The sequence below is a fragment of the Mirounga angustirostris genome, unplaced genomic scaffold (genome assembly GCF_029215605.1).
Source record: "Mirounga angustirostris isolate CCGP_5_RB_7025 unplaced genomic scaffold, mMirAng1.0.hap1 SCAF_11, whole genome shotgun sequence".
In the NCBI taxonomy this organism is placed as follows: domain Eukaryota; kingdom Metazoa; phylum Chordata; class Mammalia; order Carnivora; family Phocidae; genus Mirounga; species Mirounga angustirostris.
The window spans coordinates 106,841,012-106,854,920 of record NW_026991719.1 but is presented as its reverse complement, the minus strand read 5'-3'; the positions used below and the strand labels follow the sequence as shown (position 1 = coordinate 106,854,920).

The 13,909-nt window shown below is 38.7% G+C and overlaps 1 protein-coding gene across 3 annotated transcripts in view; it reads right to left on the bottom strand.

Annotated features, from left to right (window-relative positions):
- SLC25A14 (solute carrier family 25 member 14) overlaps positions 1–13,605 on the bottom strand; it is a 31,069-nt gene extending 17,464 nt beyond the window's left edge. The window contains exons 1-6 of one of the 3 annotated variants that reach the window (XM_045882510.2): positions 13,509–13,605; positions 13,259–13,412; positions 7,880–7,973; positions 6,440–6,587; positions 3,339–3,433; positions 1,574–1,659 (exon numbers count right to left, since the gene is read on the bottom strand). In XM_045882510.2, the coding sequence (XP_045738466.1) occupies positions 1,574–1,659; positions 3,339–3,433; positions 6,440–6,587; positions 7,880–7,973; positions 13,259–13,390 (555 nt within the window). In that variant the 5' untranslated portion in view covers positions 13,391–13,412; positions 13,509–13,605. Of the gene's footprint in view, positions 1–1,573; positions 1,660–3,338; positions 3,434–6,439; positions 6,588–7,879; positions 7,974–12,881; positions 13,091–13,258; positions 13,413–13,508 lie in introns of those variants that run through there. The other 2 variants (XM_064574566.1, XM_045882518.3) reach the window with 2 other exon arrangements.
- Positions 13,606–13,909: the final 304 nt, after the last annotated feature.

Here is a 13,909-nt window from a genome sequence, read left to right as displayed (position 1 = left end):
CTCTTTTTTCTCACATTTCCCCTAAAATAAATGACAAAAACTTAGGGACCCTCTCACACATTATAATCATATATTTACTGCTTTTAATTAATCATAAGTTTAAATAAGTTATTAACTATGCAGAAAATGTGTACCACTTTATGAGATAAAATGAGTATTGATATTATTAAATGTTTCATCCTGTTTTGATAAAATCTGAAAGAAATCAAAATTTGTTTATTTATTATTATTATTTTTTTTTAAATCAACACCACTGGGGCACCTGGGTGGCTCAGTTGTTAAGCATCTGCCTTCGGCTGTCATGACCCCAGGGTCCTGGGATCGAGCCCCGCACAGGGTTCCCTGCTCAGCAGGAAGCCTGCTTCTCCCTCTCCCACTCTCCCTGCTTGTGTTCCCTCTCTCACTACGTCTCTGTCAAATAAATAAATAAAATCTTTAAAAAATCAACACCACTAATCTATGCTATTCTAGTTCTGAATTCAAAATATCCCAACACAGACCAAAATATACCATTTTAAAGCCAAATCTCACCCTTCATGGAAATATAGGTAAGATAAGAAAACAGATGCATTATAGACTAAGGTACCTCAATTAGCTATTAAAGGAGGCTTCTCCAAAAACTGTATTTTAATTTATCCCTTTGTCCGGTACCCCAGATTACACCACAGGTCAATATACCATACTAAGATCTGAAATGTGTGGGGAATATGCCTTTCTTTTGTAAAGTGGAGAAAGAACTTTTAAAAACACAAATTTGGGATGCCTGGGTGGCTCAGTTGGTTAAGCATCTGCCTTCGGCTCAGGTCATGATACCAGCGTCCAGGGATCGAGTCCCACATTGGGCTCTTTGCTCAGTGAGGAGCCTGTTTCTCCCTCTGCCTGCTGCTCCCCCTGCTTGTGCTCTCTCTCTCTGACAAATAAATAAATTTAAAAAAAAAACATACATTCATTCTCAGATCAATTTTAGAAGAAAACAAATGGAAGTAAGGGATCTAGAAACTGATTCCCTTAAAATTGCATAGTCCTTGGAAAGAATTTTACAGGGGTTTGCGTACTCTAAGTTAAAGACCAATGGATTAATGCATATCATAATAAATTGACTACTATTTACTGAGCACCTACATCTACCAAGTATGATAGGCAGTTCACATATATTATCTCTAATCCTAAACAACCCTATGCAATAAGTACTGAATTATCTTCATTTTACAAATGAGGAAACCAAGGCTTAAAGCAGTTATTTGCCCAAGGTTTTATAGCTGGCAAGTGACAGAGTGGAGATCTAAACCCAAATCTGGGGGCGCCTGGGTGACTCAGTCGTTAAGCGTCTGCCTTCGGCTCAGGTCATGATCCTAGGGTCCTGGGATCGAGCCCCACATCGGGCTCCCTGCTCTGTGGGAAGTCTGCTTCTCCCTCTTCCACTCCCCCTGCTTGTGTTCCCTCTCTAGCTGTGTCTCTCTCTGCCAAATAAATAATAAAATCTTTAAAAAAAAAATAAACCCAAATCTGACTCAAAGTTCATGCTCTTTTCATAACACTTTGTATACATCCAATGCTACCAGACCTCTCTTACCTTTAGTACATCAGTGGGGTTGGCTATAGTGGAAGATATCACTCCTGACACTACCCCACAGATCATATTAATTAGAAGAGTTTCATCTGTAAAAAGGAAAAAAAAAGTCTGTATTAAGTACTAGTTTCAAAGAACAGAGTACTCATCTATCAGAGGAAAGGAACCCTGGGCAGAGAAATGACTGTAAGAAATGAACCACAGGGGCGCCTGGGTGGCTCAGTCGTTAAGCGTCTACCTTCGGCTCAGGTCATGATCCCAGGGTTCTGGGTTCGAGCCCCACATCGGGCTCCCTGCTCCGCAGGAGGCCTGCTTCTCCCTCTCCCACTCCCCCTGCTTGTGTTCCCTCTCTCACTGTGTCTCTCTCTGTCAAATAAATAAATAAAATCTTTAAAAAAAAAAAAAAAAGAAATGAACCACAAAGCTTACGAAACTAAAGAAACTCAAATATTTCTAGATCCCAAATCAGTACTGAAACATAAATCATTATTTTTTAAAAGTATTTCTAAAAGACACTGGAACATGTCCTATTATTCTATATACAGCAATTGCCAGTAACCCACATAAATTCAGAATGTGGTATTTCTTCTTCAATCATTTCAAACACCTAAAGAAAATTCTTTTGTCCTTTTCTGGAGAATCATCAACTCTAGAAGACTTAGGGACCAAATGTTAAAAAATAAAAACTTATGTGTTAACAGAAAAGATTACCTAAATATTGATTTTGACTGGCCTTGATATCTACTAGCTTCTATTTATTTAAAGAAGATTCTGTAGACAAATATGAAAAACCAGTCATTTGAAACTAAATCTGCTCAGCAAAAGAGAAAAAAAGAGGGCGCCTGGGTGGCTCAGATGGTTAAGCGTCTGCCTTCAGCTCAGGTCATGATCCCAGGGTCCTGGGATCGAGTTCCGCATCGGGCTCTCTGCTCCTTGGGAGCCTGCTTCTCCCTCTGCCTCTCTCTCTCTCTCTGTCTCTCATGAATAAATAAATAAAAAATCTTAAAAAAAAAAAAAAGAGAGAGAGAGAGAGAAAGAAACCACAGAGCATAATGTTCCAAAATGAAAATTCCATCTTCACCATGCCTCCTTACCATGAAGAGCCTACAAATAGAAACTAGGTAAACCCAAGTGAAGCATCTGTGAAAGGAAATTATTTTAGGAAGCAAACCCTTCCGAATCCTCAAAGAGGCTCCAGAAAAAGTCAATTTAGGACAATAAAGTAATTCAAAGACATTACTAATCAAAAGGCTCTCCAGCTATCCCCAACCATGCAAAAGCCCTAGGCCTGTGGTAAAATAACCATTAAGTACAGTATCAAGCTGGAAACACTGCAGCAGCACATTTAGAGACATAGGATAATGCTGAATGTGGGTAAGGTGGCCACAGTATAACAGAATCTAGAACAGTCTAAAATTACTCCATCTAACAAAAGCTTATCAAAATTGGCAGCTAGAGAATTGCTTATAGCTGAAGTCCTTTTGTTGATGAGGACAGCATTAATTTTCTGGACAAACTTACTCAAGTTCCCTCTGTGATGAGCAGAAACCTTTTTTTTTTCTTTGATAGGAAAAGGGACAAACTTAAAGAGCAGGTCCCTCTATCCCATATATCACCTCTGCAAGGATTAATCCCAAGTCAGTAGGACCTTGCTTTGTCCTTGCAATGACTGTCACCCACTCTCAGGCATCCCATGATGCATGCTTCTCAGTAAGCATGATTTCAATAATCCCTCTATTACCCTAAAAGAGAATGAGTGTATACTGACCTTCTAAACGTTCTACAAATAATCTCTTCAAGCTTTGGTAAATGCCAATTTTAATGGTGCCATATGATGCCTGTCTTAGTAAGGCAGGGGCAATTCTGCCAAAAAAGAAAGAAAAAGTCAATTATATTCAATGTGCACTTGTAGATTATACATATCTAGTTTACTCATTTCCATTACTCACCTCATTCCACCCAACTACATCAGAATATGTTTTTCAAGAACCCATGGAACATTCACAAAGAGAGCACATTTGGATCATAAAACAAACCTCAACAAATTTAAAAGAATTGAAGTCATACAGAGTATGTTCTCTGACCATAATGGAATTAAACTAGAAATCAATAAGGAAAATCCTCAAACACTTGGAAATTAAACAACACATTTCTAAACAATCCATGGTTCACAAGAACTCTCAAAGGAAATTTTAAAAATATGCAGAACTGAATGAAAATGAAAATTCAACCTATTAAAATATGTAGGATAGGGCGCCTGGGTGGTTCAGTTGGTTAAGCGACTGCCTTCGGCTCAGGTCATGATCCTGGAGTCCCGGGATCGAGTCCCGCATCGGGCTCCCTGCTCGGCAGGGAGTCTGCTTCTCCCTCTGGCCCTCTTCCCTCTCATGCTCTCTGTCTCTCATTCTCTCTGTCTCAAATAAATAAATAAAATCTTTAAAAAAAATAAAATAAAATAAAATATGTAGGATACAGCCAAAGCAGTGCTGAGAGGGAAATTTATGGCACAAAATGCTTACGTTAGAAAGGAGGGAAAGTCTCGGGCAACCCTCTGGGGTCCCCTCCCTCTTTAGGAGCTTTGTACTATCACTTTACTATCTCAATAAACTTTGCTTTGCTGCCCACCCAAAAAAAAAAGAAGAGAAAGAGAGGAGGAAAGTCTCAAATCAATAATCTAAGTCCCTAACTCAAGAAATTAGAAAAAGAAGAGCAAAGTAAACCCAAAGCAAGCATAAGGGGAAGGAATAATAAAGAGCATAAATTAACAAAATTGAAAACAGAAAAACAGAGAAAAATCAATAAAACAAAAAGATAGCTCTTTTGAAAAAAATCTAAAATTGATAAAACTCTAGCAAGGTTCACAGTAATAAAAAGAAAGAAGACATAAGTCACCAATATCAGGAATGAAATGGAGAGCACCACAAATTCTGCAGCCATTAAAAGGATAATAAGGGAATGCTATAAATGACTTTATGCTCATAAATTCAAGAACTCAGAAGAAATGGACTAATTCCTTGAAAACTACGAACTACCAAAACTCAAAATGAAATAGATAAAAATATGGGAATCATCAAAAAAAGATGAAACAGATAATCTGAATAGTCTCATAACCATTAAAACATTTTTAATTCATAATTTAAAAGTTCCCAAAAAGGAAATCTCCAGGCCCAGATAATTTCACTGGGGAATTCTACCAAGCATTTAAAAAATCAACACCAATCTTACACAATCTCTTCCAGAAAAGAGAAGAGAGAATATTTCCCAATTCATTTTATGAGGCTAGTATTACCCTGATACCAAAACCATACAAAAAGAGTACAAAAGCAAAAAAACTATATGCCAATATCTCTCAGGAATTTAGATGCAAAAATCCTTAACAAAATATTAGCAAACCAAATCTAGCAATGAAAAAAAGAAGTATACACCACTATTCACATCATGGAGATTTTTTATTTTTTTTATTTATTTGGGGGGGTTATATGGTATCATTTGTTTTTTATTAAATTCTTTTTTAATTTAAATTCAAGTAATTAACATATAGTGTATTATTAGTTTCAGAGGTAGAGTTCAGTGATTCATCAGTCTTATATAACAACCAGTGCTTATTACATCACGTGCCCTCTTTAATGTCCATCACCCAGTTACTCTATCCTCCCCCCAACCCCCTCATGGAGGTTTTTTAAAAATCAACCGTACTTCCTAACAATTGCAGATACATCTTTAATCTATCAAGGAGGTACAGAGCCAAGATTTCACCCTATTTAAGTTCTGCTTATAAACTGAAGACATTCTCACTCATACCGTATCCTTTGAGATTCTTCCAAATTGCAGAACTACACTTTAGTAGTTATAAATAGAAAGAAGACAGCAGCTTGGATGGTTATGATTTTTAAAATGATGACTAAATATGCATATTTCTGACATTATTGCTTGCTATTAGAAAAAAATAATCTTGTGATTATCCATGCTGATTAAAGAATAAGATGAAACAGCTGATCCATGATTCACTAGCTTCAGAATGTATTACTTGATCTTTTTCCCTAAGAAAATTATCTTTTAAAATTTAAGTCTAGGGGCGCCTGGGTGGCTCAGTCGTTAAGTGTCTGCCTTGGGCTCAGGTCATGATCCCAGGGTCCCGGGATCGAGCCCCGCATTGGGCTCCCTGCTCCGCGGGAGGCCTGCTTCTCTTCTCCCTCCCTCTACCACTCCCCCTGCTTGTGTTCCCTCTCTCACTATCTCTCTCTCTGTCAAATAAATAAATAAAAATCTTTTAAAATAAATAAATAAATAAATAAAATTAAGTCTAACACAGGTTAATAGTAAAATTGATGTCCATTTTCTGAGCAGTAAACTGGTAACCTGAATGCAAGAGTGACCTAGGAAATGGCAACAGATACATGGCAAAATGGATGATAAAGCACAAATCTATAGCTCATTAAAAGTTGACAAATAGATGGGTCTCCCTCTCTCTCATTCTGCATTTTATGTTTCAGCTCCCAGAACAGTATTTCTTTAAAGAGGAAAATTTTAAAAGAAATGAGTATTTGGCAACTCAGGAGGAATATTACAGAAATATATACAGTTAACTGGTGCTGCTATTCACAGTGTGCTATCGATGACTCTCAGGAAAACAGGAGAAAGCCAATGCTACAATGAGATATCCATTTTAAAACATATCACTTAAAGCCAGATGAACACAAAATCCAAAGCTCGAGACCTACAAGCAAGTGAAATATAAACTGGCACGTCAATATTGAATTACAAATTGGAATGGTGAATATGAAGGGCACACACTATCAGACAGCTGAAATACATGGCTCCTTTAAAAAGTATTTCCCTTCATGATGTAAGGAAAGAATCCACTCTCACCCAGAATACAGAGCCAATACACCTTCTTCTTTATAGATGCGGAACAAGGCATGAAACATTCCTCGGTATTTTATCTCTTTAAAGCGAACATCAATGCTTTGGCCTTGAACTTGAAGTCGCGTTTTGGTCAAGTCCACAGGGAACGTTCCTATAAAGGAACACAATGATTTATAAGTTTTTCCAAAGAGTCACAGTTAAAATTTTGGCCAAATTTAAGCCAATGACAATTTTAAAACATAAGACAAAGTTCTTTTTATAACACACAGAGGGTATCTCTACTAGGAGTACCACTGTCAGAAGAGTTGAATGTGGTAAAGTGAAATATACTGTACTGTATCTAGGCAGTAGGATTTGACCCACAGTATAACTGAAACTGTGAAGTGCTTTAAGATGGTCCTAATATACTATAAATACAAAATAATTTAAATGTTTTATTCATCTGTAACATTCAATTTGGCATTTGTCTCTTCCTCTGTCCCCCATCTCATCTCCCCACTTTGCCTTCATAAAATCTCCCCAAATTTTCACAAAGAGGATAAGAAAGCATGGGATTGCTGTTCCAGGTACCCTTATATACTATTAGAAAGCTTTGTGGTTTTTTTTCTTTTATCTGTTTACAAGAAACAAATAGTTCCCTAATATTATGAAAGATAACGGCAAAGTCCTATTTGGTCTACTCATCTGGATTCCCAGGTAATTTGGGACTAATGCCAGCAGAGTGCTTAGGAAATTTCTTTAACCAACTTCTTTTATTACATCAACACACAGAAGTGGCCATTACATTGACAAAATATGTTCCAGGGAATCTTTCAAAGTCTAAAACTAACAAGGTGATTATGTAGCTCTGGCCACTGATGACCTTGATATCACAACACCAGAGCATTTGCCAAGAAAGTCAACAAAGATTAATGGATTAGAGTCACTTATGAATATTTTAGGAAAGAGAAAATTTGGAAAATGAAAAAACACAATCTAAAAATATTCCAAAATTAAAACCAAATAGAGAAGAATCTAGTTTGATCTTATTAGTCAATTTTCTTCTAAAATGGGACTGAGGTTTGAAAAAAAAAAAGTTTGGATACTCTCTAAGAAAGCTATAAACAACTTAGCATAAAGGAAAGACCATTAGTGCAAAAATATAGCAGAAACCCCTATATTATCTAACTCCCTTTACCTTTTCATATTACTTAAGCCTAGAGCAAATTAACAAATCATTAAACTATCAAAAGAGCTTCTTAAGTTTGACTTTTCTTAATCTCACTCACCATACCATTTGTAGTACTTTCTCAGAAAATATTACTTGATGGCTTAGAGACAATAGTTTTAAAACAAACAGAATGAGCTTCTTTTCACTTTTTTTCTAGTTTTCACCAAAATAACTGTCACCATAAGCTACCATCTATAACATAGAAGCAGATTTGTCAGTTTTCACATTCTTACCAAACTCAGCAACAATAGAGGCAAGGCCGCCATATACAAAGGGTTTCCAATTCAGACCAGACATCTCATGGCTTACAGTGGCACTTTTCTGGTGCTAAAAATAAACACAAATCAGAACAAGGCACAAGAGTGAGGAGCATTTGTGTCTGATCATATTATTTATATCAACAAAATTGACAAATAAAACAGATGTAGAGGAAAAACCCTACCAAGTGGAATGAAACAAAATGGGGAATCCTGTTTTATGTGCTGGATGATCATGAATGTGTTCTTTACTGCCATTCTGTATGGGTAGGTGTGCAATTCCCTCAAAGATCAACTTGCACCCTTCATTCTCTCTAGTTTAATTTTATCCATGTCCCCACCCGAAGAAGAGGTTTCAGTCCATCCAGCACAACCAACTTAGACATTCAACTAGACAATTACAAGTGAAGGAACCTGGAGTTCAAATTATATAGGCTGAGGCATCTCATAAAAGCAGTTCATGGTATTCTGTTACCTTGATTCAGGTGCAAAGCAAAGGCTGACACCACTCCCCTTTCATGTTCTTAGACCTCTCATCTCTCTAATAAACTTCAGGGGTTTAGTTCATCTAGCTACTTCTAGCTGTATACAACTTCTCCCCTCAAAGCCCAAGCTGAACTAAGTACTTTTTCGTCTTCCTTCTGATTCCCAGAGGAATGAAAACAATATAATGATGTCTCTCTTCTCTCTGACATTTAACATATATCCATCTAGTGAATTTCTTTTTCCCTGGCCTTTTAAAGCACATACATATAAATATTGTTTTTCTTCGATGTTTAGACTCTTTAACAATGTACTTCTATTTCCAGCCCCCTATCCTTCTTCCCCATCCCACCCCCATTAGACCTGTCATCTTCAATCTTTTCATTTTTGTTTTTCCTGCCACTCTCAGCTATTTCTCTGTTGGATTTTATTTTTTTTCCACAGCTCTGCCCTTTAGATTAGTGGTTTTCAAATTTTAGGTGCACCAAAATGATCTAGAAGGTGAATTAAAACATAGTGTTGGGCCTCACCCTCAGAATTTCTGATTAGTGCCCAAGTTTGGCCTAAGAATATACAAGTTTCCAAATAATGCTGGTGCTTCCACACTTTAAGATCTACTACTGCTCTATGCATCACCTACTAAATCCTGGTCCAGATGGAAGTAATCTCATTTAAGATGGACTCTGAGATTTCTTTTAAATTATTCCTTTTCCAGAACTTCACAGTACGTATACTATTGAATTTCAAAAACATCTTCAAGTGTTTTACGGTCAGGAATAAAGATTCGGAAGTCAGACTGCCTACGTTCAAATCCTGACACTACCACTTACTAGCTCTGTGACCAAGTTACTTAACTACTCCATGCCTGCGTTTTCATAAAATGGGGATGATAATAAATACTATCTTATAGGTTATTGTGAAAATTAAATGATATATGTAAAATACCTAGAAAAGTAACTGGCACCTAGTGCAACTATTATTTTTTTTAAGTTTATTTTTTTAGTAATCTCTATACCCAACATGGGGCTCGAACTCACAACCCCAAGATCAAGAGTCACATGCTTTTCCAACTGAGCCAACCAAGCACCCTCTAGTTCAACTATTAGCTATTATCATTACTACATTTTGAAAAGTACTCAAAATTACATTTTAACAGCTATTACTTGCTGCTCACCACCCCCACTGCCCAAACTGAGGTTAGCACCATTGAGTCACAGTCTCTTTTTAGGGGAGACAAGGTTTTGCTTTATTTCCACAAAAGGAAATCTCTGTAAGTAAGCACAAATGAACAATTTTCCAAAGAGGACAGCAAACATGCAGACAAATGTTTTAGTAAGAGGCCACAAAAATAATTATGGACACTTCCTTTAAGCATAGTGTGATCAGCCAGTCCATCTGATACATAGAGTCTGGAATAGATAGCTCTTTTGGAGGAAAGTTGTTGAAAGAAATTCTAAAAAGCAAAGTAGGAATAGGCACTTCAAGTACGAGCTGCAGTTTGAAATGAGTCTTGAGTACTATTATCTTATTAACATTTTCAGTTATGACCACATTTTATTACAATTGATAGTAAAATGTGACACACATGGTGAGAGGGTAAACATGGAAAAGCAAGGACCATGGCATATCCCCTCTCTTAGTCAACAGAGAGGGCATTCCCCCCCCACACACACACAATTTAGAGATTTCCCAAAACAGTCAAGCATTTCAAATGGCTGCTATGCTTCTCTCCAAAGTTTTCTTTTTACAACTTCTTTCCACTCATCTCATTACAGAGAAAGCCTCTATCAGAACTTCACTACCTGCTGCCCAGACTTTTAATAAGGAAGATGTTCCCAGGGTTCAGGGAACAATACATCAGTTAAAGGCAGGGGGCAGAGCCATAGCAGGGAATGGAATTTTAGGTCAGTCAGCCCAGTGGTTCCTTAATGAAGTTTTCACAATTCTGAGGTGAAATGAAGAAAATAAGGGCACCTAGTGCTTTTTTCTTCAGCTGAATATGTTTAATTTAAAGAACTATCTATTAGGAAATCATGTTCTTCCTCCTGGAGCATTTTTTTAAATCACCTTTCCTGTATGAAATGTAGTTGGTAGTTGATTTGGTTTAGTATTCTTCTTAGTAAAATAAGACTGGCTACCTTAATTTGTGCCTCCTCCCCACACTTTCACTTAAATGTTATTGGTGCACGAAATCCAAAAGTCTAGGGACCACTGGCCAAATTCAACACTGCTACCACTCCCTCATCTGTCAGTAAAATCCCTTTTCCTCCATGTTAGGAAAGAATCTTGTTACGAAAAAGTCCTTTATATCTTTAATTAGGTCTGCTTTTAGACATTCTTTCCTCATACGGAGCCAAAAGTCTGCTTTCCTCTAGTTTTCAACCATTTGGGGAGGTAATATTAAACATATTATTTTTCCTTATGGGGGTCTTTCAAGTATTTAAAGACAGCTATCATGTTCTCCTACATCTTTCTCAGTGTAAACATCCACAATAATTTTCATCACTCACTATATTATACTCCATTTACTACAGCTGAAAATTGCAGTCACTTTTGTGGAGGCCATCTCACACTACTGAAATCATTAAAATGCCAGCTAAAACCTCTAAGTCTTTTACATAAGGCCATACACATACATGCATGTCCTGTTATATCTATTCCACAGTTGTGCAACGTTTTTTGAACATTCATTTACCCCTTCTGTATCTTAATTTCAGGCACATAGGATGAGGTTTCTCTTCTAGTTGCCCCATGTTATTTTCTCTCTTATCTAGGTAAGATTTCTGAAGGCAAACACCATGTCTCACAGTACTTTTCATAAGCCTTGCACAGAATTGGGTATATAGCCATTAAATACTTGGTTGATTCCAGTGAAATGTCCTTTATCTATGTAGGCAGTGTGTATGTAAAAGATTATGTGAGAAATTAGAAAGTTAACTTGCTAGACCTGAGCAATGCTACACACTCTGTACACAACACAGCGATTCTCTAATTCTCTTCCCTTGGCTTTTTGCAGAGAATTACTTGTGTAAAAGACCCCAAGAGTGCTAAAAATGATTTTTACTTGTGAGGGTTATCCCCAGATATGGGTAAAAGGAAAGAAGTCACATCTGAGTTAAAACAGAAATATAGTACCTTAAATATTTATCGCATAAAGCAGCCAATGAAAAATGTCTTTAAAATGCAAATGTGTTCTGAAGTCTAAGGAAAATCTGATCTCCTAAAGAGTGAGAAGAATGTCTTAGAACACAAGTTAGATAGCACTACACTATTCCAAATATCTGCTCAGATAAATCTGGGTGCTTTTCTCACTTTCTCCTTTAAAAAAGAGTAGGCATTACAGATTCTCAGACTTCAGAGGTAATAATGGAAAGAGAAGCAAATATTTATTGAAGGCATACTTAATGCCCAAACCTGCAACATGCTATGGGTATAAACGTCATGTTAAAAGAAAACAAACATATGTTCTAACATATGACAATATCTATCATTCAACCTATCTTTCCTGGATAATCAAGGAGATTGGGGTGGGGATAAAGTTGTACAAATTATAGCACTTGCCTTTCAAAAGCTTATAGTCTGGCAGAAGAAATCAAAGTAGTTCATTAGAGAAAAATTAAGCACTAAATTATATATTATAAACTACAAGAGCAGGAGCATGGAAAAGGAGACAAACAGCATGGGCCTGAATAATTTGAAAGGCTTCTAGATGTGAAAGACTTAAAATGGGCCTTGCCAGAGTGCAGGCAGAATCAGGATAGGTGTAGGTAAGAGAGGGGTGGAGGATGAAAACAGGATGAACAGAGACACAAATGTTGAAAAAGCACAGCAGGTGGAGGCAGGCATCAGTAGAGTTTGTTCCGAGAAGGAAGAGTGGAACCTAACTGGAACAGAGAATTCCCTTAACAGATTGAAACAATTATCAGACAAGAAGTACGGTAAGGAAAAGGTTACACTGAAAAGCTTAAAACCAAAATGCGTGTGTGGCAGCATGAGAGGGATACTATAAGTTTTTGAACAGGGAAGGGACATGAGGATATCCACATTTTAGTTAGCTTACTAGGGCTGCAGCAAGCAGTGGATTACAAAGGAGAGAGGCAAGGAAACTAGCTTAAGATGGTATGAAGTAAAGCAGACAAAGTAAAGCAGACAAGATGCTTGTTGGCAATGAGGTTAGAGATAAACTTATAAAATAGAAACACAAAGGAACTTGATGATGTAGGGAATGAAGACAAGAGTTCATAATAACTCCAAGCATCCCTAGCCTGGAAAAAACAAGCAAACACTGACAGAAAACCACAAACGTCCCTGCTGTTACCTTGTCTGAGAATCTAATTCATGTTGATAATGGCTGTCATCCCAATTAGTTAGCTGAACTGCATTTTAATAGATGCCTTCAATGCCTTGACCTTAAGGAGTGGCAGGGGATAGAAACTGAAGGGGAGCATCTTTTAACAGCATCCCTCACACTAACACAATGGAGGTGTTTGCTTACTCCGCTTACAATCACGGCCGCCGTTGCAAACTTCACCCTTAGAAAAATTAGGATTATTCCAGGAAAGATACCCATTCACCCTCTGGGTAGCAGGATCTTGCCAGTTCCTCAGCTGTCAGAGCGAGTTCGTGGAGAGAAGGGAGGCGCCTGAAGAAGGCGGCCTCCCAAGGGGGTCGAGGAAGCAGGGTTCAATCGAAGAAGTAAAACCACCGATGCCAGAAGAGTGAAAGACAGGGAAGGGACTCAGCTGAGGGGAGAGAGAGATCAAAGGACCGTTAAGCCCCTCCCAGGCCGGGAACCAGGCCAGCCCGGCCCCGCGCGGCCTGGCGCGGCCCAGCCCCGCTCCCCAGCCTGGAAGTCCAGGAGCTCCCCCTCACCTGCTCGGGCTCATCGGACGACTGGGAAGCCGAGGCTCCCACAATCGGAAACGCCACCGCAATGCCAACCCGGAAGCATTGAGACCAACGGAAGTAACCAAGTCGTCGCCCCGGCAACGGTGGCACAGGCATTCCAACACCACCTCCTCAAAGCCTAAAAAAGAAGGCACGAAATGAGAGGTGGAAACGACAGGGGTCTTAACGGGGGAAGTCGAGCCGGCTGCGGATGCAAAGACCCAGAAAGGGCAACCTTTTGGAAGGTGTAGGGAGAGAGAACTAAGGCGTGAGAATTTGACAGCTTCTGCAGCTCACATGCTCGCCAGTCGGGGGCAGAGATGTCGCCTGGTTACCGCGTTACCACCCACCTCGCGCGTACTAGGGCTAGGAAAGGGGCGGGGGTTAAGAGGAGAGCGGCCAGCCAGAACCTAAGTGACGCGAGGGGCGGGACAATCGTAGTGAAGGGGCGGGGCGGGGCGCCTGCGCGCAAAGTACGAAAAAGGAGGGAAAGTGAGGGGGCGGGGCAGAGGACTTAAAAGTAGGAAAATGAGGGAAAGGAGTGAAGGGTATTTAGTGAGGTGCCCGAAGTCAGAGAGAAAATAAAGATCAAGTAAATAAACCGCGGCACCGAATGGGCGCCAGGTATTAGGGACT